At 36.8% G+C, this 24,865-nt stretch overlaps 2 protein-coding genes across 2 annotated transcripts; one reads left to right on the top strand and one right to left on the bottom strand.

Moving 5' to 3' along the window:
• Positions 1 to 6,526: 6,526 nt before the first annotated feature.
• Positions 6,527 to 7,506, bottom strand: Nd-sgdh (NADH dehydrogenase (ubiquinone) SGDH subunit). Its single transcript, XM_076900393.1, has 3 exons — positions 7,362 to 7,506; positions 6,870 to 7,081; positions 6,527 to 6,781 (listed from the first exon to the last, which is right to left on the bottom strand). The coding sequence occupies exons 1-3, from the start codon at positions 7,477 to 7,479 to the stop codon at positions 6,542 to 6,544; spliced, it is 570 nt and encodes a 189-aa protein (XP_076756508.1). The 5' UTR covers positions 7,480 to 7,506; the 3' UTR covers positions 6,527 to 6,541.
• Positions 7,507 to 9,762: 2,256 nt separating this feature from the next.
• LOC143426612 (facilitated trehalose transporter Tret1-2 homolog) lies at positions 9,763 to 24,865 on the top strand. The gene is made up of 9 exons (XM_076900190.1): positions 9,763 to 9,995; positions 12,559 to 12,755; positions 19,884 to 20,013; positions 20,081 to 20,216; positions 21,526 to 21,982; positions 22,183 to 22,426; positions 22,512 to 22,718; positions 22,806 to 22,998; positions 23,070 to 24,865. The coding sequence occupies exons 2-9, from the start codon at positions 12,736 to 12,738 to the stop codon at positions 23,312 to 23,314; spliced, it is 1,632 nt and encodes a 543-aa protein (XP_076756305.1). The 5' UTR covers positions 9,763 to 9,995; positions 12,559 to 12,735; the 3' UTR covers positions 23,315 to 24,865.

The following is a 24,865-nucleotide window of genomic DNA, read 5'->3' as shown; positions in this document are numbered from 1 at the left end:
CGGTAAAAATGATTACACTAGAATTGATGGCGTAGCAATACGTAGGGTGTACGCGCTAGAGTACTTTATTTGACTGATTCTTAACCCGAGGGTTCGTACAAGAATGCCTTCTTAGACCGTTTGTATTAGCCTCGAAGATACCTTCAACGCCATGGCCAATTCGAATGTTTAGGCAAGGCCCCAGAGAGGGGCGGTGCCGTAAGGAAATGCACATGTCCCTCTTCGGCTGTTCATGCATCCTGCTATTCAATATTTCTTACAATCCTACTTGTTTTTCTCTTAAAAAAAAATTTTTATATTAAAATGATATCGCTTATCAAATGGTTCACGGTGAAACGGAGTTTGTCAGTTTTAAAATGTACGGTGTACGTCACAGGTGCAATTGGAAAAGTATTTTATCGATTTAGATCAATCAACACGCTATTGTCATTATGACTATATTTCATACTCTTCCATCAATCTAATCTAAACACTGTTATCCAACGTTATCTTAATACCTTTTTTATTTTCTTTAATTGCTGATTACTTTCGCTTCTCATCAGCTCTTTGACGCGGCTGACTCGGCGATAAGAAAAACAATTATTCGTTCAATGGGTTAGGACATTACGCAATATCAGTCCGTTATCAAATCTGATGCATTTGACGTAATCCAAGGTGTATCTATTTATTCTGGAGCACCGTATCATTGCTATAATGGACACTTCTTCTAGGCATCAAGGATCATTCGCGTTTTTAGTTGTGTAAGTTGTAAACGCCCCTGGCAATAAATACTGCTCATCGTTGAATCGTTGATCATTGTCTTTTTTTCATTTTTTCCATTGTTTCTTCCTTCTTCCTTTCATACTTCACGCGACATACCTTTCTTCCGCGAGCGATTATTCAGTTATTCGGTCTTTCATCACCGGTTACACGGATCCACGTAGCGTTTACATAGTTTTTTCTATTCGTCCCGTCTCGATTACAATTGACGAGGACTTTCCGACATACGAATTCCACATTGGTGTTTTATCGGCACGCGCCACTTAACGGGATTACTTTCAATGAAAAGACGCAATTATCTTTATCGCCAGTATAGTTAATTCCCAGCTGAATCGTTTAATCGAACCGTAATTATCATTTATGAAGATTGTAATGGATGCATAAAGCGTTTACAGGAATTCTTCCTGACTCTTTTTGCAGCTCCAAAATAATTTGATTATACATTATGTAATGTTCTCTTCTTTCTCTGTGAACGAGTGGCAATGAAATTAAGTTATTAATTAAGCATTATAATAGGTATTTATAATACAATATTGATATTATATTTTGTTATATTATTTGGTATTACTTGATACTATATTGAATTCTGTATCAATTTAATTCTTAGAGTGCACCTGTTTTCGAAATTCTGCATCAATTATTATTGTTTCCTTTGAAGCAGTACATCCTTTCAACGAGATAGACGGTATTCCCATTTCTAAAAACAGCCTTGAATCTCGCGTTCTGAAATATTGCTAAATTACTGCATCGCATTACGCTGGATATCAACGGCATCAAAAAATCTTCACCCTGAAAGCCAGAAATCATAGCGACGAGCTAAGGTGAGCGAATAATTAGGACGATCTAATTGAGTAACCAATCTTTTAACCAGAAAGTCTCTCACGAGAAACTTATTTTTTGCCACAGTTCACACGCAGATCTTCATTGTTTGCGCAATAGCTAATTAACAAATGACTTTATAGGTTTGCTGTTTACTCATATAGATTACAATCATGATTACAAGCAATTCATTAGATCTGCGTATATGTAGGTGTACTACGTAGCTACTTCCGGAACGAAATATTTTGCTCGATGTAAAATATAATCTGAAAAAGATAAGGTCTAAGACAGAGAAATTTAATAGATGATCAATTCTTACCAACAATCAAGTTTTAGGTTTTTCCATCCGAAAAGATACTTGAGTACCTTGACGAATGGAAGTTTTCTTGTGCTCTTTTTCATCAGCAAACTGCTGTGGTCTCTAAGATTCACTCCGTATGTTTAGCTAAAGATATTTCTAATATTGTAAGGCATATTATAGAGCATTAATAAATTAGAATAATGTGCCCCGTTTGGTAAACTCACTGAAATTAAATGCGAACTTGCATAAGGCGATCGGGATGTTGTATCGCAGAGGTGACCAAACTGTGGCGTATTGAATGACTATAAGTAGCGCACTGTATCCTTGTATCTACTTGTTCTTTTGGAGTGCTCTCGGTTCAATCCATACAGCTTTCTAACGCATCAATTGAGTTATTCGTTTTCCTTCCCTAAGCGAAACAGGCCCCTACCCCTATCCCTATTTTCCAATCCCAACTGTGAACGTAAGAAGGTAGAAAAGATGCTTGAATTGTACGGTGCATCGGAAGTCGTCTGTGAAAGAAATTGGCGTATGATATGAAAAAGATTGACCACCTCTGTCGTATCGAGTGTCCAACACTAGAACGTTGGATATTGTTCCAATATCCGGACAAGATCGTTCAAAAGTATTTATCGTTCAAAAGTATATATCGGGAGCCAATCGTTCATGTGGACAGGCTACGTCGTTTCTTACGGAGACCTTGCCATTGATTGACCACGATGTGAATGAACGAAAGTCTGTCTTAACCAGGAAATAAGTCCAAGGACATCCCACTCAGGAAGCCGCTATCTCCATGACGAATGGTTTTTATGTAAATCGGAATCGCAGCCCTTCGAAGCTTTCCATTTTCGATTACGATTGACCTTCCATTGGTAACAAGCCTTTTTCTCCTTTTTTCCTTTTCTCTCCTGTGACCTGTATGGCTCCGTTTGTGTGACGTCCCATCTGTGAGTATAATAAATAAATTCGCAAAACACAAGACTTCGCTTACTTATCGAACATGCTATTTTAGTGAATTTTCTCTAAGCAGTTTAAGAGCATTCGTACATGCCGCAATAGTGCGACGATAATAAAATTAGTTGGAGGACCTAGTGACAACAGTTCTTATGGAGTCGTTTAAAAAGGTATCTGTTTTACCGATTACATTGCGGAGAACTTGTTTGTATGGTACATTTGTCGAGTGAAAGATTAATTATTTAACTGAATGTTGAACATTCAGATGGACAAAGACAATAAGTGTCCACGATTAGATGATAAACGATCAATGACGCTGCTATTACGTTAGTCTAATTACGTGAGTCGTATGATTACATTAATTATCTCATTACATAATGATCATCGTATCCAGCAAGTCTTTTACGAGATATTGTTTTTTTCTCTACGTTTAATTTTTTTTTCTAGAAGTAGTAAACCGAACGCACACTCGTTAGAAAAATGTTGTCGCAAGTGTATATGCTAAGTAAATCTATGTAGATATATGTATAGAAAAACGCAACAATGCTCAGAAGAAAACTAATAATGGGAAAGAGCACGGAACAAAGTAAATGGCTCGAGAAGCAAACAATTAAGAATCGAAGCTGCAAGTAAATCGTTGCACCTTTCGTGTGCGAAACGATATCACGTAATATTGATGTAATACGAAACAATTCAAACAATAGATCATATCAGGATCGTAATTAATTTGCATCGACGGTGGTTTCAAATCGCAAATTTTATGAGCTATCATTTAGCAGCGCTGCATCATCGGTGTAAAAATTTTATTCAATTACCTAACTATGATAGGCTACCAAAAGGAAGGATTCCACTGATAAAAGAGGAAATACATCCTCCTTTTTTTATATAGCACTGATTATGGAATCACCAAATTATATACTTAATCTATGATTACAGTAAATTCTACTAATGGAAATGCTTGCAAAATATCTATGCTCAATTAGGAACATAATGTATTGCGCTTATATAATTATTGTTAACATATATATAATTGTTTAAAGAAAAATGCAGTATTATTTATATTCAGAACGAACTACGTTTCTATAATTTGTGTGATGTATTTATATCCTCTTTAGATATTCCCATCCTAAATCCTCCTTACTTGAGATAATGAACTTTCTCAAGTTTTCTTGCAACGCTACGCGCGTAACCGCTTAACCTAACCTGAGCGAATCCAGGTTTTTTCTGATCGCGCGATGTGACGACTTGAACTAGATGTAACACTTCGCTATTTAAAACCTTCGAAGGCTAAGTCTTACGAATTTGTATCCTCTCGAGTGTTGCTGCGCTAATTAATTTCCAATTTATAGCACCGTACTTGAACAGACCTTGGTTACACGGTTTTGAATCGCCTTGCAAGCCACATATCTGGATTCATTCGTGCTATTTCCAATTATTCGAATTGTCACGGCTACAGTCACAGACTCGATACATTTGAAGGCAAAAATACAATTTTTTAAAGGATACTAATCCTACTATGTTAAAGACAATGCGATAAAAGAACATATGCTATATCACCTTTTGCTTCATAGCGCATAGAATCTGCTGATTCGCTTTTTTCATTCTTTTTATAACAAAGCGATTTTATTCAATTTGTCTTTCTCGTTCGTAAATGTATCAACGATGATAATTTGTATATACGAAACAGGAAATAAAAAATGCAAAAAATTTTCCCACGGCACAGAATGTTACGCGATTTTTTTGCTACGATGATTGGTTCGATAACCATCGATTTGATATCGAGATTGGATAAATATCAAATAAAGAAAAAAAGAAGCGAATGAAAAATAGCGGGGAAAAAAATAGGAATTTCCGGAAGACAGAAAACATATCGAGTTTCATTTGGTATTGTTATGCAATCATGATGCACTAACGATAGAGAGAAGTACGATTGCTATGGTAACGCTATAACAATGTAGCACGTAATCGCATCGTATTATTTAAACGCACAGCACACAATTTCTCAAATATTCATCATCAAAAACTATAATAGGAACTACTCTCGCGATCACACGACAAATCACAGAAAATACAAAAAACATGGGGAAGTAGGTATAATTGCAAATGTTAAATTTTTGCTCTGACTGTTCAAACTGCAGAATAAACACTTTCTAAATCAATAATGTCTATATTATGGGGTCATTTTTGTATTAAAATTTTCCAGGAACGTGTACAAATGCATGAAAAAGAAGTTATAGCAACCAAAAAATGATAATAAAATATACAGTTTGATAAAAACAGCTTATCTAACAAAGCCACTTAGACACTAATAATATTTAGAGATATCATTTTGAAGCCCTTTGCTATATTATACCTGAGACCTCTGGAGAACGCTGGCTTTATTCATGCTTGAAAACTTCGCTAATAAAGGTAAAAGCCGTTTAATGGTGTATGCGAGGAGAATCCTCGTGGTATATTAATCTTGTGAGACGCATACGCGAGTTGCATCACCAACCACAAAATACATAATCGTGTTGTTACCGGCGATGAGTCGATAAAAAATCATCATACGGTGATGATTGCGGCGAAAAAGTTTTTTATTATTCCTGATAAATTGGACTTAATGAATAAAAACGATTAAACAAAACAAATCATAAAGCATTGGGAAATACCTTCAATGTTTAGATAATTATTAATCATCTTCCATTATCCATCAGATGAAGAATATGATTCAAGTATTTGATTCAATGTAACATTCGCAATGCTAAGCGAGACTATTTATCGGACGGACCTATTTTTAATAAATGTTATTGGATCTAATAGCCGAAGGAATCTCCGAGAATTGTACAGGCTGGGAATTTATATGTGGCTAATACATAGTTAAACAACGAGTGGCAATGATTTGCCACGTGCAATACCGAGAAATTGAAGTAATAAAAGTAAAAAGTCGCGTAGACTTAATCAAATGATCGATTCAGGTGATGAAGTAGTAGTAGAGGTGCTACGATGAGGCGTTGAAATCGCATATACCCATGCAAAACCCTCCACAACACGTTTTCTTAAAGTGCTTCATAATGCAGACCGGCAAAGCATTATGCAAGATATCGCGATACAACCTTGACAATGATCACTAACTAGGAGTTACGTTGGCATCGGCGTACTACACAATCAGTGTCATTAGCTTTCCACTAGAATAATCGTGCTGTGGTGACATGAAATTTTCCACTTTTCTGGAAAGTAAATGCTTCTTTAATAATTGAGTACAAAAAACGAATTTTTTAAACCAAGAAAAATCTCTTCTTATTTAGGGATTCTATAGTATCAGTAAATATCTCACAACTAAATTTTATTTACTTTCGATCATTAGTATGTAAAGGTAAGTTATTCGTACATGAACACAAATGTTTGGGAAGTTGGCTTTAACTTCTTTGAAATCGGTAGCGCTACGATCTTGTTTACGTTAGACCGATAATGTTAGAAACAACATGAAAGTGATCAAAGAACCCTTGGAATACCAAAAAATGATTGTATAAATATTTTTCGCAACAGTCAAGTTATAAATTTCACTTGTATAAAGTTTTTAAAAAATCTAATTTAGTAAATCAATAACACACGAATTGCAAGAAGCTAATTTTATTTCTTTCATTAAATATTGAATATCATCTCAAGTAAATTTAACAACCTACATTATATTTAGTCTAAAATATATTTAAAAACTAATACAATACACTACACAGCAATATCGCCTTCATCTATACGTTTTCTTAGCTCTATTATATCTTTGACTGCACCTCTCTTGAAGGAAAAGTATTTATAATCACTATGCTCTCCTATCTGAGCTCTTATGTTTCTCTCCAGGTTAGTCAGTTGCATTCTAGTATAATCTTTATGTACTTTAGCAAGGTATTTTTCATATTCCATTTTAGGATCAGGTAAACAATATCGTGCCAAAAATCTAGAAATAGGATGCTGTAAGCAGATATATATTAATCATTCATATAAACTACTACAGAATGTTAATTTGAAAATGTCAAAAATATTGTAAACATTATCTTACTTTATAATATTCCCATTCCTTTGGCTCATACCCTTCTGGTATCGCTTCTAATGTTGCATCACCAATGAATAGATTGCTGCAAACAATAACTAAAACAGCAGGTATAACTCCCAATAAGATATAGAAATGCAACCAGTTTTTTGTTTGAGACCATTGCCAGCGAGTTGCAGTTATATGCATAGTACGTTCCTCTGACATCCATCTTCGACTACCTAGAAATTGATGAAGAACAACATTACTTATAATCACACGTAGATCATTAAAAGTATAACAGTTATTGAATGTAATTTTCTGCAATAATCGTGAAAACAAATTGATCTATTTTCTAGCGATTCTAATATTCTAATGAATTAGATCACGCTTAACTATCACAAGTAAACCATCACATATAAATGAACTATTCACAGTTGTATGAAAAGTTTGTTGCGTAACAAAACACTAACAGTCATGAGTAACACGTTCCATTTATAAAAACTCGCAAACTATCTTTACCATTTTGCGTTAGAAATATGTAACTATTATTTTTTGGTAATAATTTCTGTAATAAGCCATTGGTACGGGATAATTTCTGGCAGTTAGTTGCAAGCAAGAGCCTACTTAAAACAGCCATTTTACTTTGTACGTAACAAATAGAGCTATATACTACTCTTTAACAAGTACTGTGACGAGTCACGAAACTTACCGACAGTGGATAAGTATTCCAGCAAGTATTCTTCGAACCGCGAAATTTCAAACTACATATTAAGAATATACGTATAGGTGCCTGTATTTTATAATTATACCAAAAAGTACTATTCATACATATACATATACGCACCCACATAATTGTTATAATAATTACATTAAAAAGGTAATTAGTATTTTATTATTTTGATAACTTGAATTATTTTTATTTCTATCCAACATTATGTATTTTAATCATCTATTAGGATTTGTCACGTGTATTACGAAATGATTTATAAAAAGCAGAAAACTCTCGATCTTCTTTAAAGAAAGGGGGTACTAAGTAATTCTTATTATGGTGTGAACAATGTAGAAAAGAAATTTTTCACAGCTTTCGTGGGATGCGCCATACAATATAAACGTATGTCTAGCGTCAATGAAGTTGGGTTAAGTGAATAATTGAACTCGAGAAATGATTCTAAAGTACAAACACTCGTGAATCCTCGTGATCACGTTTAAAAAAGACTGCTAACTGCAGGAAATGCTCTCCTATTTATTTACGATGAGCAGAAAGTTAAAACTTACAAATCTATAATAGAATTTACAGATTTTTTTTACATAGTTAGCAACACAATGAACAAAATTATTTTTATCATTAACGACAATTTATCTAATAGTTCGCCATCTGATCTTAAAAGCATCATTCGCTCAGACGTCTCTAACATTCCCCATAACTCTGCGCAGCTGAGTATGCAATTTGTCAATGGTAACTATTGAAATAACACGTTGCATACATAGTACATATCAATTTAAATGAAAATCGATACATAATACGAGTTGTTGCAAATTTTCATTTTCAGCAATTCAATTGCGGGACGATATATAGCTACCAACAGTAATTACGAAACAACATTGAAATGTACTGTAATATCAATTACCTGTTCTCTTATTGCAGAAGAATTATCTACGTTACTTATCGTTAGCAAAATTACGTTCAACAACTATTCCACTGGGAAGTCTTACACCAGCGTGTTTTACAGCAGGTGACATTTCTCTAACACGCACATACGCATTTTTATCTCTCTTAAGACCTTATATTATCTCTTAGAAACAGCATATCGATATCTTTTCCTCGTTGATTAAAACCTGTTCAATTATCGCAGTCTAGAAGAAATAAAGAAATGGTAAAAAGTTGTGTCAACTGTATAAGACCGTCAGAAGACACGCTAAAACTTTGCCATTTTTAAATATCTATGTTTCGGATGTGTACGTCATATGTACAAACGGTGATTCTACTAAGACGACGACGACCCTGAGGAAATGGGTTAAAGACCGCAAAGCCTTTCCCCGTATGTCTTGCGAGTTCTTTCGAGACGTTCGGTCGTTTTGCGTCCGACCCTTCTACTCAGCTTCACAAAGATAGACCTCCGATGCAGAATCTATATATATATGTATATATATGTATATATTTATATATACGGTGCACCATACAACCGGTAGCCTCTCTTATTGTCCACGTGATTCACACGCCTCCATACTCATTGCTGTTTTTGTAACACACGCTCTTGTACACGTGAACCGCGGCGGTTCTCTACGGTTGCGTTACTATTTTATCTTATTACCTCTCAAACCGTGGAAACTGCGTTTCGAACATTTTTTAAAATTATTTAAAATAAATCGGGTAAAAGAACTCGTACGAACAGAGGTACTACACGAAGTATATCTATAAGTGCCTTATCACAGCACATTTACATTTAGTAAAAAAACTTTTCTAAAAGCCAATAGTCTGATCTCTTGCCACGATGGTTTTTCAAGTACGGTGCATTAGATAAAACGTATTTTTTCCTTCCACGTTTGAGCCGACTCGTGTCGCGAGTCTGGGAAACGCAAAACATCTTGACTAACTTTAAGTGAGTATAGGTCATTGTCCAAGCCTGCTTTTCCGTCGTAGTATATCGTACGACGATGTAACCGTTACAATAGCAGTCGAAACTGTGCTTTCTTTTCTCTCTCTACCCGTTAGCAACCCTTAAATTGACTGCTTTATCGTCAGTAATATAAATACATAGGCACATACAGAGTAGTACATACATACCGACACAGAAAGCAGGCGTCGCCAGCTGAGTAGAGGGACGATCGACCGGCCGCGAATATTCCCAGCCTTTAGTCGCGTACCGGCCACCGCGTATTGTGCTTCACGGTCCATTCGTACGAAACTCCTGCTCTTTTCCATAAACACAGAAAGAGAGTGCGGGGTGGCGAAATAAATAAAAAAGAAAAAGAAAACAGCGGAGCAGGACGGGCCATCTACGTTTAAGTTTTTTTTTAAATTCTCCTTCGATCAGACTATTCTCTCGACGCCTCAGCTCTCTCTTTCTTCCTCTCTCTCTCTCTCTCTCTCTCTCTCTCTCTCTCTCTCTCTGCCAACTTTAAAGCAGAAGAAACAAACGTCAAGCATTCAAAGTGAGTATTTCTATTTAATACAACGCGTATTTGTATATCAATAAATTCAAAAGTAAGTAACCATTTTATACACATGTAGGCAGGCACGAAATTTCGTTTGAATCGATTTAGAAACAGGCTGTAATGTCTAGATGAGTGGAACACGGACAGAGACAGTACACAGGCCAGTGTTCGTTGACTTTTCATCGATCGATCGCTCTGTCGTCTCGTCGGTTGATTCTTCCTTAAGACTCGAGGTGTTTTACCTTGAGTACAGGTCAATGAAATCAACCACGAACCAGTCTGAGACCCCTATCGAACATCAGATCTAGCAAATTTGTATTTTAAACAAACTGACGCGTTGTTTTCGAGAACAGTCTTTGTCAGAGGTATAAGGAAGTTTAGACTGTTCTATATATTGCTAACATTTCGCACGTGTGACCCATGATCTATAATCGCTTCGAAAATAGACGGATTAGGTAGTACTGACATACGCTTATTTCAACGATATCAACGAGATCACGGTGATAGGACATCTTAAATAATTAAGCAGGTGTCGTACAGTTATTTTACGAGAAATTTTGATACGAAACGTACAAATCTTGTTGGATTCCTTTGTTTTAATTCGATTTTGGATGCAGCATATCTTCTAAATGAGTTTGCGACTGATATGGCAGGTAAAAATTTATCGATGCTAGCATAAATTACGTAATATTAACCAGACCACACCTGTAGAATGTCTTTATACATAGTATACCCTGCTTTACCTAATGTGATTTCGACTTTGCTCGACCTTTGACCTGGTCGTCGGTGTACGCATTATCTCAGCTCGCAGGTAATTACTTTCTTTTCATTAATATAATTTTTATAATGTACAAATTCCATTCTAAGGAAATTCAATGAAAATAATTTTAAACTCTGTTTAGAACATTTTTTAGCAAAGTATCGATAAGTTCCCACGCAGCGGTCTAATATCGTCTTCTGAAAATCGATTAATTTATATCATGATATCACTCAACGATAGACTGATCATTAAACGAGATTAAACGGCACTTGTGAAATTAGTACACATTTCAATGTCTTATTTATTTAAGTTAAGATCGCCGAGTAATCTACGACCATTAGTATCGCAACCACCGCGAACCTATTAAACGATTAAATAAAACTCCTACCAAAACTTGTCGTTTGCCAACTGGGATATGCGAATCATTGTTCGTATTTGCCTATAGTTCTAAATCACGTAACGTACTATAACGTGTGTATCGTTTACGCAACGGGGCGCAAAACGTCTATCTCTATCGTGATTCGATATATTAAGAATCACCAACTTCTGGTCCTGATGCAATTTCTAATGTAGGGAGACCCGGCTCTGACAACTGAAATCGTAACTCAATGGTGGAGAATTCAACAGCACAGCTGTACGTTATGACTTAACCGGGCGTTACACGAGTCGACGTATAGAGTAGGCCAAGCAAAGTTTCGTTCGCCAATTTCTTCGATACAATCGTTTACTTTCTCGTCGGGTAACAATTTAGTTTGACTTTCGGTATTATTTGTTGCGTTTCGTGCTACTTATAGACTGTCTGTTAGGAACGTTGCGCCTGTCATTTCCGTCACATACGCATGCATGTATGTACGTATGCATCCGACATATGCATATGTATGTACAAAGTATGGGAGGATAAATTGTAGCAAGAAATTATTCTGTAAATTTCACGTGATTCAAATGTGACTGGTGTTCAAACGGGATGCGCGTCGACGTTTTACGCGTCCATAAAAAAAAATGTTATTATTGGTGAGGTTCACGGAATTGCGCACATCTCGAAAATTCATTTATTTTTAAGTAAAAGTAGTAGCTTGAAAGAAATAAACTCTGTTTTACGGTAAATGTTCGAAACTTACATGCTACCGATTGTAAATATGGGCGACGGATATAGCAAAGTATAAAATAACGTGGAACGTGGACCTACAGCTTTGTTACATGGTTTGCGTGCGGAGAAGAGGGTTAATCTTGGTCTTCGTCGACTCGTGTACATGATGACTATCACGGAATTGAGTATGCGGCATGCATTTAAGTAGACAGAGTTAATACTCGCGAAACGATGAACTTCAATTCTCAGTTATTGACTTAAGCAAGGAATATTTATTGACTTAACGCTGCGCAATAACATTATGGAGGCTACATGAACGGTAGTCTAGGGTAGTGCGCGAAGGAAAGGTGTGCGAATTGAACGAAAACGTGCGTTTCCCTTCGGTCGGTGCATATGTACATTCTATAAACGAACGAGAAAAAAAAGTTGGGTTCGTATTCGACATAGAAAGTTAGTCTATTGCCACGAAGGCGATTTCAGTTATGAAATTACTATATCATTAACTACGGTATTCCACGGTCTCTCACGAGACGTATGTTCGTGATCATAGTCTGCGTAACCGCAACAGTGAGTTACGCAAGCTAATGAACGTCTGCCTTGCGACGTTTGATTTTTATGAACATCTCGTCCAACAAACGATTACATATTGTAACAACAAAAGAAATGGTTTCAACTAAATCTGGGACTGCATTCGATGTTTTATACTTTTCCAGAGTGTATAAGATGGTGATCAAGTGCAACAGTTTCACCCTCAGTTGACGAGGGCTCTTTTTAGGAGAGGTCAAATTGACTAACGCGTTAATTAAAGGAAAAAAGGGGGAGGAGCAGGACGCTAACGGCGCATCAAATACACGGTAACTGGTGTCAACGAGAAACAAAGGCAATCAGCTATGGATCCTTACTCACTTAGGTAAGCCTTGCTTAAAAATACGTCTATACGTATGCACGCTATGCGATACAATTCATGAGGATAGATTAAATGCAAAGAAGAAGCAAATCGTCTGATTAATGTATCAAGCGTGTATATAATAGCCAACGTCTAACCTAACGGTGTGAACGTTTGCATAAACAATGAAACCGTTGGATCTCCTAATTGTCTCGAGTTGTGTGTACGATTAATTTAACATTGTATTCAAGGTTAACATAAATATTCTCTTCTGAACCGGGTCGATACATAAATTAGATCCTGCCGCCTATAGAATTGACGGACTTTAGGCTCGCCTTTAATGTCCTAGGTACGGTCCCTCGAACCATTGTACGAATTCCCAACAAGGAGTTCCCAGAGATTTTCTCCTATGCCTTTGATACGATGGTTTTACTACCTGCCTGTTCGTGAATAATTCGGCAGGATATCGAATGATCCCGCTGTATTGTACAAATATCCGGTTATCCTCTTCCCTACATGCCATCGACGTCACGTTCTCAACGTTTCTCGACGGTTGAAACCGTTGCGTTATCTATTCGTACATGTATAGAGACGCAATGCATTTCTCTGTCAGGCTAAATTCGATGCACGACTAATGTTTGAAGAGCTACTCGAAGTTCCATTTGACTGTAAAACCTTTAACACGAACTTTACGTATGGTATATAATTCTGCTTTATTGAACCGTAATTTAAGCCACGCTCGTTGTAACACGATAGAGCGTGCCATTGTTCCGCGAAAAGAGGTTCTCAAAATCGTGCGTCTGGTGTCTTAACACTTGCAGACTGGTTGCGATTTCTATTTCATAACAGTTAACTTGGGTAATCGAGAATTCAAAGGATGACAATATCTCGCGAAGCTTATGTTATTGTAATTCCTAACGTATCTTCGCGCGAGAGGATCGAACTTAACTATACGTATATAATCAAATCTGTTTTTGTTGCTCGGGCACGCACGTACGTACGTACATCTGAATGTATGTGCATCTACAGGGTGTTTTGAAAATTATATTACACTCGGAGAGGAAATGATTTCTGAAAATTTGTCAAGTGTTCCCGACTAACCGATAAACCAAATAAATACTACGAGTGGTATTCAAACAGAACGTATCCACCCATTTGGCTGATACAATCGATAAGAGATTTTATTTTATATTGAGGAAGATAATAAGAAATAAAAAAGAATAAGAAATGTGATATTTTTTGCATGGAACTACATTTTTCAATACATCCATACTGATGATTCAGTTCGTTCATTTAATTATTAATTATATTGTATTTTTCTTTTAACTAAAGCTTTGTACGTGGAACGATACTTATGTACTTATTTTCTAACGTTAAATATTATGTAAGTAATCGCCTTCTTATCGACTGTTTTAGTATATTCGAAACACTTTGTATATCGTGGCCGGCTGATGTACGAAAATTTTGGAACGTGTCTTTCGAAATTGACTCCTGCCTCATAACGATCGAACGTGTGTTTCATTAACGAGTCTAAGTTACAACGACCGAATAAACATTGTGCGAAAAGAAATTGGTGTTGCGAAAAGGTTTCGACAGACTGGACGATCGACTTTTTTGAGCGTAGGTAGGATCGGCTAGAAACGCGTGGTTCGTTCAGGGGAATAACAGGAAGAGTCATTCTGAGGAGAACCAGTTCTGCCAGGGTTATACTCCTGTTTTAAACGTATAAGAATTACAGTTCTTTTAAATTGTGATGCATCTGTGCTTTCCAGTTTGTTTCTTTCTTCGCTATTTCTCCAGTTATATGCTATATAAGTCGTTTCGTCAAGATCAACTAATACTAGTATAAAGAAAAATGTTGGGCTTAAACTAACATGAAAGAATAGAATTCCTATCTAACAAATGTGGCGATAACGCGACAAATAATATTTTGCCATGATTCACCAACATGAATAGCATTTTTGCTAATTCACAATATTACAATTAAAATAATGTTTTTCGTTAATGCCGGTAAAACCAAGTTTATGATACGTAGACCTACTAATTAGTAATAATACTTATTTAGCTGAGATAATAATATTTATGTGCAGCTAGTCTCATTAATATTCAAGCTTTAATATAACTCTCAGACACACGCACTATCTCTCACTCAGTCATTCACTCTTTTAGAATTAAAATGTATAATATCAGGTCAAAAGTATGATGTTATATATCTCTTTGAAGAGTTTCTTCTTTCTCTTAGAAACTTGTTTAAAGCATAAAATTCAATAGTGACAATTTGATTTGTGTCTAACTATAATTAGGAAGATATAATTATATGTACAGTTGTAATATTGGATTGAACGATGCTTACGATTTCAATTTTGGGAATTAACCTCTGATCCTATATAACTGAACATCATTGTTCTTTCTAACAAAGTTAAATTAGTTCTATTACACGAACAACGCAACATGCAAACCTGTAAGCACGACAAACAAACATATTAATATCTAAAGGAATAGGCAAATGGATATTTATTCCTTGATGAAATTACCTTATTTCTGATTAAATGAGATGTAGTTTTCTATTGTCCTCGTTTTTAATTAAAACTTCGACAGAAAATACGCGTATATTGTATCGATAGGTACTATACCTCTACGCCCATTAATAATCTCGCGGTAAATAAATCAATTACTGTTACCATGATATGCGTATACAGAGTGATTCACTACTCGTGTGATAAATTTGTACAGCTGGTACTATGCCTCAAAAGCAACAACAAAGTTCATGTAAATCTACATCCGATTTGCAAAAATGGCAGAGAAAATTGGGATTTTTGTTTTTTCCCCATAAGCCCAACAGAGGTGAGGAAATCTCTTTGAGGTGTAGTATCAGCTGTAAAAATTTGTCACACGAATAGTGAATCACCCTGTATACATAAAGTTTGGCAATTTAATTCCTAAAGTGGCCGCGTAGTGTCACCTGTGTTGCGAGTTGTAATAACGCTTGTAATTGGTTTACACATATCTTATATGTTAATACGCAAACCGCGAATTTGTTGTTTAATTATTAAGAGACAGTACAAAGGCCTGTATCGTGGATTCTGGTATAATAAGAGGTTTCTTACCAGATACTTTATGATAAAAAAATCCATTATTCAATTATTTCAAAGGCGACAACAATCATTAATGTATTACATCCTCTCGTTAACGATATATTATTTACCATTAATTTTTTACCTCAGTCGTAGAAATGAAGAAATAGTTGTCACAAATGCAACAAGATGGAGAAAATGAGGCAGAACATCTCAATTAAATTGTAACAACTTGTTCCGAACGATTTAAGATACGTACGGCATAGCGTTTACGTGATGGAAAACAACGCTTCCTCTGTATTCATTGATACCGAGCATTTTATGGCGTCTGTTGCCTTACGTTCGTCCGGCTGAGACCGCTTCTTCGCAGAGCTAATTGTTTTGCTGTGTGAAAATTGCTGATGAACATCGTTCTTCTGAAATTTTAAGATTTTCTCAATTTCCTCAAACTTTTCGTTTAACAATATCCAATTCTTGTTACGCCTAAAGGTTCCTTATTTCAGTGCACGGAATATTTCGAGTATCTTCTATCTTCCGAGCAGTGTCTCGTGGATTGTTATCCATCAAGTTTGTGATGAGATCCTTTACGATAAAATCTACGATTTTGATTCTTCGAAATCAATTACAAGCACACGTAACACGTTCGCAATGTTCTCAGTATTACTACCTTTTTTAAAGCAAGCTAACAAATTTACATGTTTTAAATACTTTTTCTCATCTTTTAAGATACGCAGAACAAACCAAGAGAGATATATTAAGATCGAAACGTACTGTTGAAAAGGTAGAAGATGACTGGTGACTGTAGCATCGACATTGGTTAGGTTAGACTGCGTGTTTACTTCATACGTTGTCCTAGAAAGCGGTGCATGAAAATGGCGGAAAAATTTTGAAGAATTGTTACATTTTTCATAGACGTATTTTATGGACAAAATTCTCACGCATGCATACAGTTTGTACAAATATACTAAGCTTGAATTCAACGAAAAATAAGGATCGATTTCATTGTGACTTCGTGATAAAAGAACCGACTAATCACGGTAATTGACGTAAGTATGATCAGTGCGTACAGTCACGAGAATCGTTGCATCGTTTTTTTCCGGAAGGTGTTCTTTTATCTTATGTACCAAATTCTTCCAGCATGATTGCATACGTCACGTTAAAAGGTGTCTGCTAAGCGTGTGAAGATAATATTTTGTTTATTTCCTTTGTGTCGTTGTATTGATTGTGTGAATGAATTGAGCTAACAGGAGCTGCCATAACTGTCGTGTATATTTTTCTTCGTACACTTTCGATGAAGGAAGAAGAAACGCGATGGAACTGCTGACTCGCTATCACTCAGCTATGTAAAAGGAAGTCGTAGCTACAATAGCCATAATGTGACGTCATCCAATAATCATTGTCGCGATAAAAGTTTTTATTCCTGTCCTTTGTCGGAGTTTTGGTCACTTCTCTCGTTCCGTAAGCATTTAATTAGTCTGTCGTGTGATTCACCGGCAGAAAGTAAATTTGCGATCAATTTAAAATTCCCATTTGTCTGGTTGAGATAACCTCGGCGTGATACTTTTCTGTTCAAGGTAAAAATTTGCCAGATGCTACGTTTTCTCACGTATGCGTTAACGCCGCAGAAGTTGTAGTTGCTTCACCGTTTTAAGCCTCAACAGTGAAGCTGCCAATTCTGGTTGTACACGTGTATACTTACTTTTACATCTATTTTCTTCTTCTATTCTTAGGAAAATTGATTAATATCATTTGAATAGATCTTCCTTTTCATAAGTACCAAAATGTACTAGAAACGTGTCACAGAGGTTGCCATAACAACTAACACACTTGATTTTTAGAAATGGATTATTTGTAGCTAACGCTAAATCACTGTGAATGCAGCCAATTTTGTTATATTTACACATGCACGACTCTCTCAGCATATAGACCCAGTACATACCAGTACCAATCAATCGTTTGCATCGATCAATGAACAGTATTCATCGCTCTGCTTATTTCGTGTCGAATTACTCGCACGCTTCAACTGTTACAGCTGGTGCGAATGTGTCGAAGGTAATACCAGTTGAATAAGTTGAAATTTTACGCCTTGTCAATTATTGTTTAACGTTGGCAAATTATTGTTAGAGTCTTGGTGGTTAAGGTATTGACTACAATGTTGTTCTGACTAATCGTAGGAAATCTACCACGTGTACATGCATGTATATACTTACATATATACGTATATACATACTGCGTGTGGGCGAAGCGACTGGTTACGTAGGCAAAGACGCTTTCGAAACTGTTTTCATCGAGGCAAATCAAGCAGAGGTGAATCGGTCTCTCGGATAAGACGAGAATGTAATTAATTGGTAGAGTAACTTTTTTTCTTGCTTAATCGATACAAATGTACTGACGACTCTCGCGTAACACGACGTCGATGGATGCAACGCAACAATCTTGCAATATGTTTTCAATTTAAGATACTTTGTGATTAACTGTATAAGCGCACGATGAAATATTCCCGCTATGTGCAATTACGGTAGCAGCACCGACCGAGGAAATTATATAATTTGCCGCATATTTTTTTGTTTACGATCACACGGTTAATGGTGAAAATTAATCGTAACATTTGACCGAGTAACAAACGTATTAAATTGAAACGAATCGCTCGTGTCACCGTCTAATAAATTGCACAACTGCGTATATTGAGAGTTATTAACGATACTTAATAGCGTGTCTTGTCTATAAGCGTCTGGATTCGTCAACGGCAAAATCCTTCAATTAACGCACGTTAATTCTCTGGGCGCTTAGTTAATTATAAGACTAGTTAAGAACTGGCAGCTTAGTCGTGAAGATATATATCGCGCGTGTATTCAGCCACTGTTACGCGACACACAATATTTTCGCGGGCAAACAGTCTAAACGTCGTGTCGTTGGCTTTGTTTGGAAACAAGATATTCGTATCGATGCCTGTGAACCTTCGTTAACCAGAAGTGGCTTTGGTATCGGTCGTTAAACGTGGCTGTCGTATTTAAATGATGCTTGAACCCATTTCCAGCTTGTTCCTTGTTAATAGTCGATTTAAGTTGCATCAACTTGTCGCAATAAATCGCCAGCTGCCATAAATCTACTTGCAATTACCAGGGCAGACATAAACATCATGCGTGTTCGATAAAACAATTCGCGTGATGTCACATAGTTACGAAAGTCAATCGTCTGGAGATACAAATTGTAATACACACGCATATTTATACAATGCCAACAAATTAAATGGTCGATATTCAAATCTACTTTTGGTCAGTATTTTGTTACCAAAGAGGTCGGTAAAAAATAAAATACAAGCTTCATACGATTAGTCATAAAAATCAAAAATAATGATTTTGGGCATTGCGCGATTATTAATAATACTACTATTACCATTATTATGATTATTATCATATAATAACGTAATGATTATTATTATATTATAAATAAACAAAGAAATCTGGTAGCTACTCCTTGCAAATACCAGTACAATTGTCTTTAATGCAGTGCACGATGTCCAAGTACATTTGTTCAAGTACAAAGCTTACTTTCCAAATAAAATGACTCGTACAATCTGGCTACTGGAGACTATAGCCAGATAAAGTTGCCACGAATCGAAAACGGTTTGTCGCAACTCGTGATTTGTCACGGGTGTTCCACTACTCATATTGCACAACAGTCTTGGTGCTCACCGAAGAAGTAAAAAATGCGTAACAGCGCATCAAACCTCATAAATATTTATAGATCGATTTGAAAAATGTCGTGTCTTCGAAAACTATTATACTATTCTTTACAAGTTGTATTATGGAGTGATACTTTAATCCGTTACGAGTCCACAACCGGTATACATGCATACATAGACGTATAAATAATGTATTTTCTCAAGATTACTTTGCTTAGTAATGCCCCGATACATTCAAAACGAAAGCTAAAAATAATCTAATCGGAGTTAGTTATTTTCTCGTAATTTCTGATGCATTTCGTGTAAAAAGCAGACTCTGCTTGTGTCGATAAAAATTAATAGTCTCAAGTTCTGTTCCAGCGAAATATTATATGCGGGCTCTTTGTGTTGCAGTGTTGAACGCGAAGCGTCGAAGAACATCGAGGAAAATGAGAAGGAATGCTTCAAAGATGCGATCGTCTCGAGCAGAAGTCTCAACAAAAGTTTCGTTGAGCCTACCACCATTAGAAATGCAATTCCTGAAGTATGCCATCATTCTAAGAATATTTCAAATAAGAAATGATCAAACGTATAATTGAATCTATCCTTAGATCGCCGCCTGTATTGTGGCTGCATCATTCCACATATCGGTAGGCCTAGCCATGGCTTATTCAGCTATTCTGATTCCTCATCTCGAGGCTAAGGACGCGGAACTGTACGCCACTCAGACGCAGACTTCTTGGATCGGTAAGCAACTACCGCGTGAAATCGTCAATAGCGCAATAATTAATTGCGATAGAGGTTTACGAAATACTGCAATTACTGCTATTACGTAAAGTGAAACGAGTTTACAGCTATCAAACGCGTTAATTGTCAAATATCGCAAACACCAAATATTGTTATCAATAATTCTTAATGGTCAGAAGAGATATTAGCGACGCGTATATAATTACGTAGGTAACAAAATATATAGTCAATTAGAAACGTCTACCAAGGCATACATAAACAACTATACCTTAGGTACGCTAAATTAAAACAGTCGGTTTAAGGAAGGTATATCTTTCTTTCTAATTTCACTATCTCTTCCCACTATGTGATACGTTTCGAGTACTTATAAATTGCCACTGATTCCAAAGGCAATACGCTTTCGATTACCTAACATCAATTTTTGTTGAAGCGTTATTTACTATTTATAAAATTTCTCGAGAATCTTTTAGCGTCTAAAAGTTTCGTTAAAATCGTTAGATTCCGTTACAGTCTGCAAGTTTTGCTCACTCGAGCGTTCGCAATAAACTGCTGTCCTGTATTGACTAATTTCCGACCAAGGCTAGAGAAAAATCAATTTTCTTCCTTGGTGGGGTAGACTGAGAAAAATTAGAGTGGTGTCCCTGTTTGCTCCAAGTCCGTCGACCCCACGTTCTTCGCGCAGGCCAGATAGGTCGTTGCACGAGTATCCTTCCAAGGATATTGGCTCATAAATATTATCGCTGCTGAACTGTGTGTGTGCCTCAATTGCCATTAACAGAGGTACGGCCAGTTTGTTTTCTGTTTCAAACATAACTGTTATTTTCCAGTCATATCCGAGTCCTTAAAAAAAAAAACAGTTGAAATTGAAACATAGTAATAAGTATCTTGGAAATGGCAATATTATTGTCGACCGTGACAACCTAGAGATAATAAAATGAATAAAATAGCACACAAATGAACGATATTTAATGTAAATGTAAAAATGCAAATATGCAAATGTATAAAGATATAAAGTATACACTGTTAAGTGTCTAGTATCGCTTAATTATACCGAGCAGACAGTCAGTCTTGCCTTGGCGAACGTTGGACAGCAACTCTCTCGAAAATCCTCTTGTAGTGCCTTGTACCGACGAAAGATCTCCCTTCGTCACGTGATTCGCACTATGACGTATTTAGGAAACGGCGATGACCGTGTTTGGCCTTTCAGCGAGCGCTCGATTTCGTTCCCTCGGTGGTGTGACACGTGCACGCACTCTCGTTAACATCGTTCGCACGGGAGTATAAATTAATGATCGATTCTTTTTTTCAGCTAGCGTGGTGGTGGTATGCGCTCCATTGGGTGCCCTGCTAGGAGGCTTTCTAATGGAGACAGTAGGGAGATTACGCACCCTTCAATTCGGCGCTATCCCCTGTATCGCTGGATGGATTCTCATAGCACTTTCTACCAATATCCCAATGCTTTTAGTTGGTCGATTATTATCTGGATTGTCCACGGCTCTGGCTACTTCGCCAGCTATTGTCTATATTACGGAAGTTGCACGACCGGAATTGAGAGGATCAATGTTATCATTTGGCCCAACGTTGGCCTCGTTTGGTATGGTTCTCTCGTATGTAAAAGGTGCGTACCTTGACTGGAGGCTGGTGGCTTGGCTCAGTATCGTCTACGCTATCGTGCCAGTCATTTTAGTGGCACTGTTCGTCCCCGAATCACCGGTGTGGCTTGTCTCAAAGGGACGGTTGGATGATGCGAAGAAATCGCTTGAATGGTAAGGAAGTATTTCTTCGCGAACAACTTGGCCACGTCAGTTCATATGATGTGGTGATAGTTTGTTAATTACTCAGGAAGAATATCTTGGTTCGCTGATAACGAACCGACAACAAAACGGATCATTTCATTCCCAATGATGCGAGACGTAGAAGAAGTAGGTTTCGCTGATAGAAGTAATTTTTGCGATTTCAAATGCAGGCTGTACAAATCGAAACAGGGGAAAATAAGCGATGCAGAAGCGCAGTTGAACACGTTAGTGAAGGAGATGGAAATAAAATCCAGTGAGCGAAGGAGAAGCAAGCATAGTGGTCTATCCCAGAAGTGCAGAGAGTTCCTGAAGCCAACAGGATGGAAACCAATGACGATACTCTTCCTGTTCTTTACCTTCCAACAGTTTTCCGGCATTTATATCACTCTCTTCTACGCCGTCACGTGGTTCCAAGTAAACAGCACGTCATATATACCTGAATATTTAACAATCAGAATATACGTTGGTCATCGTGATTAATATAATTATTATTATGCAGGAAGTTGGATCAGGTGTGAATGAATACATAGCCTCGATTTTAGTCGGTATAACCCGTTTCTTCTGTTCGATGGTGAATACCTGGTTGCTAAGACGATACAAGAGGCGTGCCTTGTGTATAATTTCTGCTTTGGGGATGGCGCTTTGTATGTCTGTCTCCGGTTATTATACGTATCTTATCAAGAACGGCGATCGTTCTGGATATTGGGTACGTTTTCAAATCCAAATATCTATTCTTGACCAAAAGCGAGGGAATCAGAAATTATTTTATATACGGGACACTTTATATGTATAGGTACCTGTTTTGTGTCTACTGCTCTACGTTTGCACATCTATGGTCGGTATGCTTACTATTCCGTGGACCATGACTGCCGAGCTCTTTCCAACCGAGATTCGAGGAATAGCTCATTCTATTAGTTACTCTATAGCCAATTTGCTAATGTTCTCCGCTCTACAGAGTTACAGAAGTCTACAACACTTTCTAGGCGGTATATACGTCTTACAAGCTATGTGTCTACAATTTCTCTCAATCAGTTTTTACACTTTATCCTTTTTATAGGATCGTATGCGGTGCAATGGTTCTTCGCTGGTGTTTCCATAGGTGCCGTTGTGTTTGTGTGGTTGCTGCTTCCGGAGACTCACGGCAAGAAGCTCTCCGAGATCGAGGAGTACTTCCAGAATCATTTCTTAGCCGTCGGGGCCGAATCGAAGATTAAGAAGCGTCGTGCACGCAGGAGAAACCAGAGAAACGGGAAGTCGTCCGCTACAGAACCATTGAATCCGCAGACTGCACAAAAAATCTAAATGCGTACTTCCATTTAGAAGGAATCCGAAGAAACGAGAACCCCTCGCCGAGAATTGTCTGTATTAAGTATCGCGATTTGCTCTATACATGACACGCAGATAACGTTTGAGTTCAAGTTGTTACCTCTTAGAAAGGATGAAGCGCGTAAGCTTTTAAGAACGAAGCGTTTTCTTCGAATTGTCAATAATATTTGTTTCGCTATTGTCAACTACTAGGTGTATTAACAAAATTTGTCGCGTTTTATTCATTTCACTTGAAAACCAAGGATCCTCAAGATCAAATTTAATGATGTAAGCAAGCCGGTGAAGCGGTTAGTTTCACCGGCCGTTTTCTTTGTTTGGTGATAAGAAGTGTAGCTTCGAGAGACGTATTAATACACGTATTAATACATTACATGCGGAGATGTGTATACAGAAGAGAGGTGATCGACAACATGCACGGTATTCGCTTCCAGCGTAATATTACAAAACGGTATTATTATATGCTATAAAAAAAGGCAATTAGAGATTTTCTTTGTTCAGCAACTAATGTTGCTCAAGCGCCTAACATTATTATTTTTTACATACAGACAGACCGTGAGATAGTAAAAATGTGGGCCTTGCAGTTTCAGAAAGTATATTACAAAACTACATTAAATTATTTTTAACTGTTAAAGTATAGTAATCAAAAGTATTAAAAATCGGCCGTTCGTGTATATAAATTAATATTAAACAATCAACGTACAAATGAAAAAATATTTTTGTCGGCTGATCCAATGTATAAGTGTAGTTTTATCTATGTAGCAATCACACATCGCTTAAAACTGAAGGCTACATACTCTATAACATTTTCTTATCATATTACACTGAAGCCGTGGTATCATCGTGATCGTTTCGTGAAACACGTACATGTACATTCACTATTTTGAAGTAGATATTACGTTTTCCTTTTGGAGGACGTAGAATCATTTGAACTTTTTACGATAATCGTCTCGTTGCATATCACATAGTGAGCAAGTGTGTATTATCGATCATCTCTTCTGTGTACACATGTGACGAATTCACACTGCCAGGTCATCTCACGAGGCTGTATCCCTTATCTGGGAACAAAGTAAACGGTTGCTGAAATTTGCTGCCTCATCAATTTGCTTTTACCATTTAAAATAGGCTTAAAAGAATGTGTATAATGTACGCTAGAATTTCTTTTAGGAAGGTTGTTGAAAGTATGTATTTGCGTCGAAATTTGTGCTTCGACAAGTATCGGTTTTCTACAATGCACCAGGGCAAATTGAAGAGTGGCTTAATTTTTCCGTATAATGTATACGGAGTTCTCTGCGCTTATGACTGCATAAAAAGATATCTAGAACCAACTGCGGAAATGCGAACCTAGGCCACGAAGTTTTCAGTCCGCCCTAGTATGTGTGCGCGAATGTGGAAGTAGAATACAGCTTATAGAAGTGTATTTTGGCTCGTACTATACAACATGCTTGTATTCTTTGATTATACATGCATATACGTACCATTGTAAAATTTCGTAAAATGTTTCTAATAAAATCGTATTTTTGTTATAAA

This window comes from Xylocopa sonorina, chromosome 9 (assembly GCF_050948175.1).
Source record: "Xylocopa sonorina isolate GNS202 chromosome 9, iyXylSono1_principal, whole genome shotgun sequence".
NCBI classification, from domain to species: domain Eukaryota; kingdom Metazoa; phylum Arthropoda; class Insecta; order Hymenoptera; family Apidae; genus Xylocopa; species Xylocopa sonorina.
This window is presented reverse-complemented; position numbering and strand designations above follow the sequence as displayed.

Coding starts and splice junctions, on each gene's coding strand:
- Nd-sgdh (XM_076900393.1), bottom strand. CDS start 7,479: ATGGCTGTTTTAAGTAGGCTCTTGCTTGCAACTAACTGCCAGAAATTA. Junction 7,082..7,361: donor CATATTTCTAACGCAAAATG/GTAAAGATAGTT, acceptor ATCAATTTCTAG/GTAGTCGAAGATGGATGTCA. Junction 6,782..6,869: donor AGGAATGGGAATATTATAAA/GTAAGATAATGT, acceptor ATCTGCTTACAG/CATCCTATTTCTAGATTTTT.
- LOC143426612 (XM_076900190.1), top strand. CDS start 12,736: ATGGATCCTTACTCACTTAG. Junction 21,983..22,182: donor GCGAAGAAATCGCTTGAATG/GTAAGGAAGTAT, acceptor TTTCAAATGCAG/GCTGTACAAATCGAAACAGG. Junction 22,999..23,069: donor TCTACAACACTTTCTAGGCG/GTATATACGTCT, acceptor TCCTTTTTATAG/GATCGTATGCGGTGCAATGG.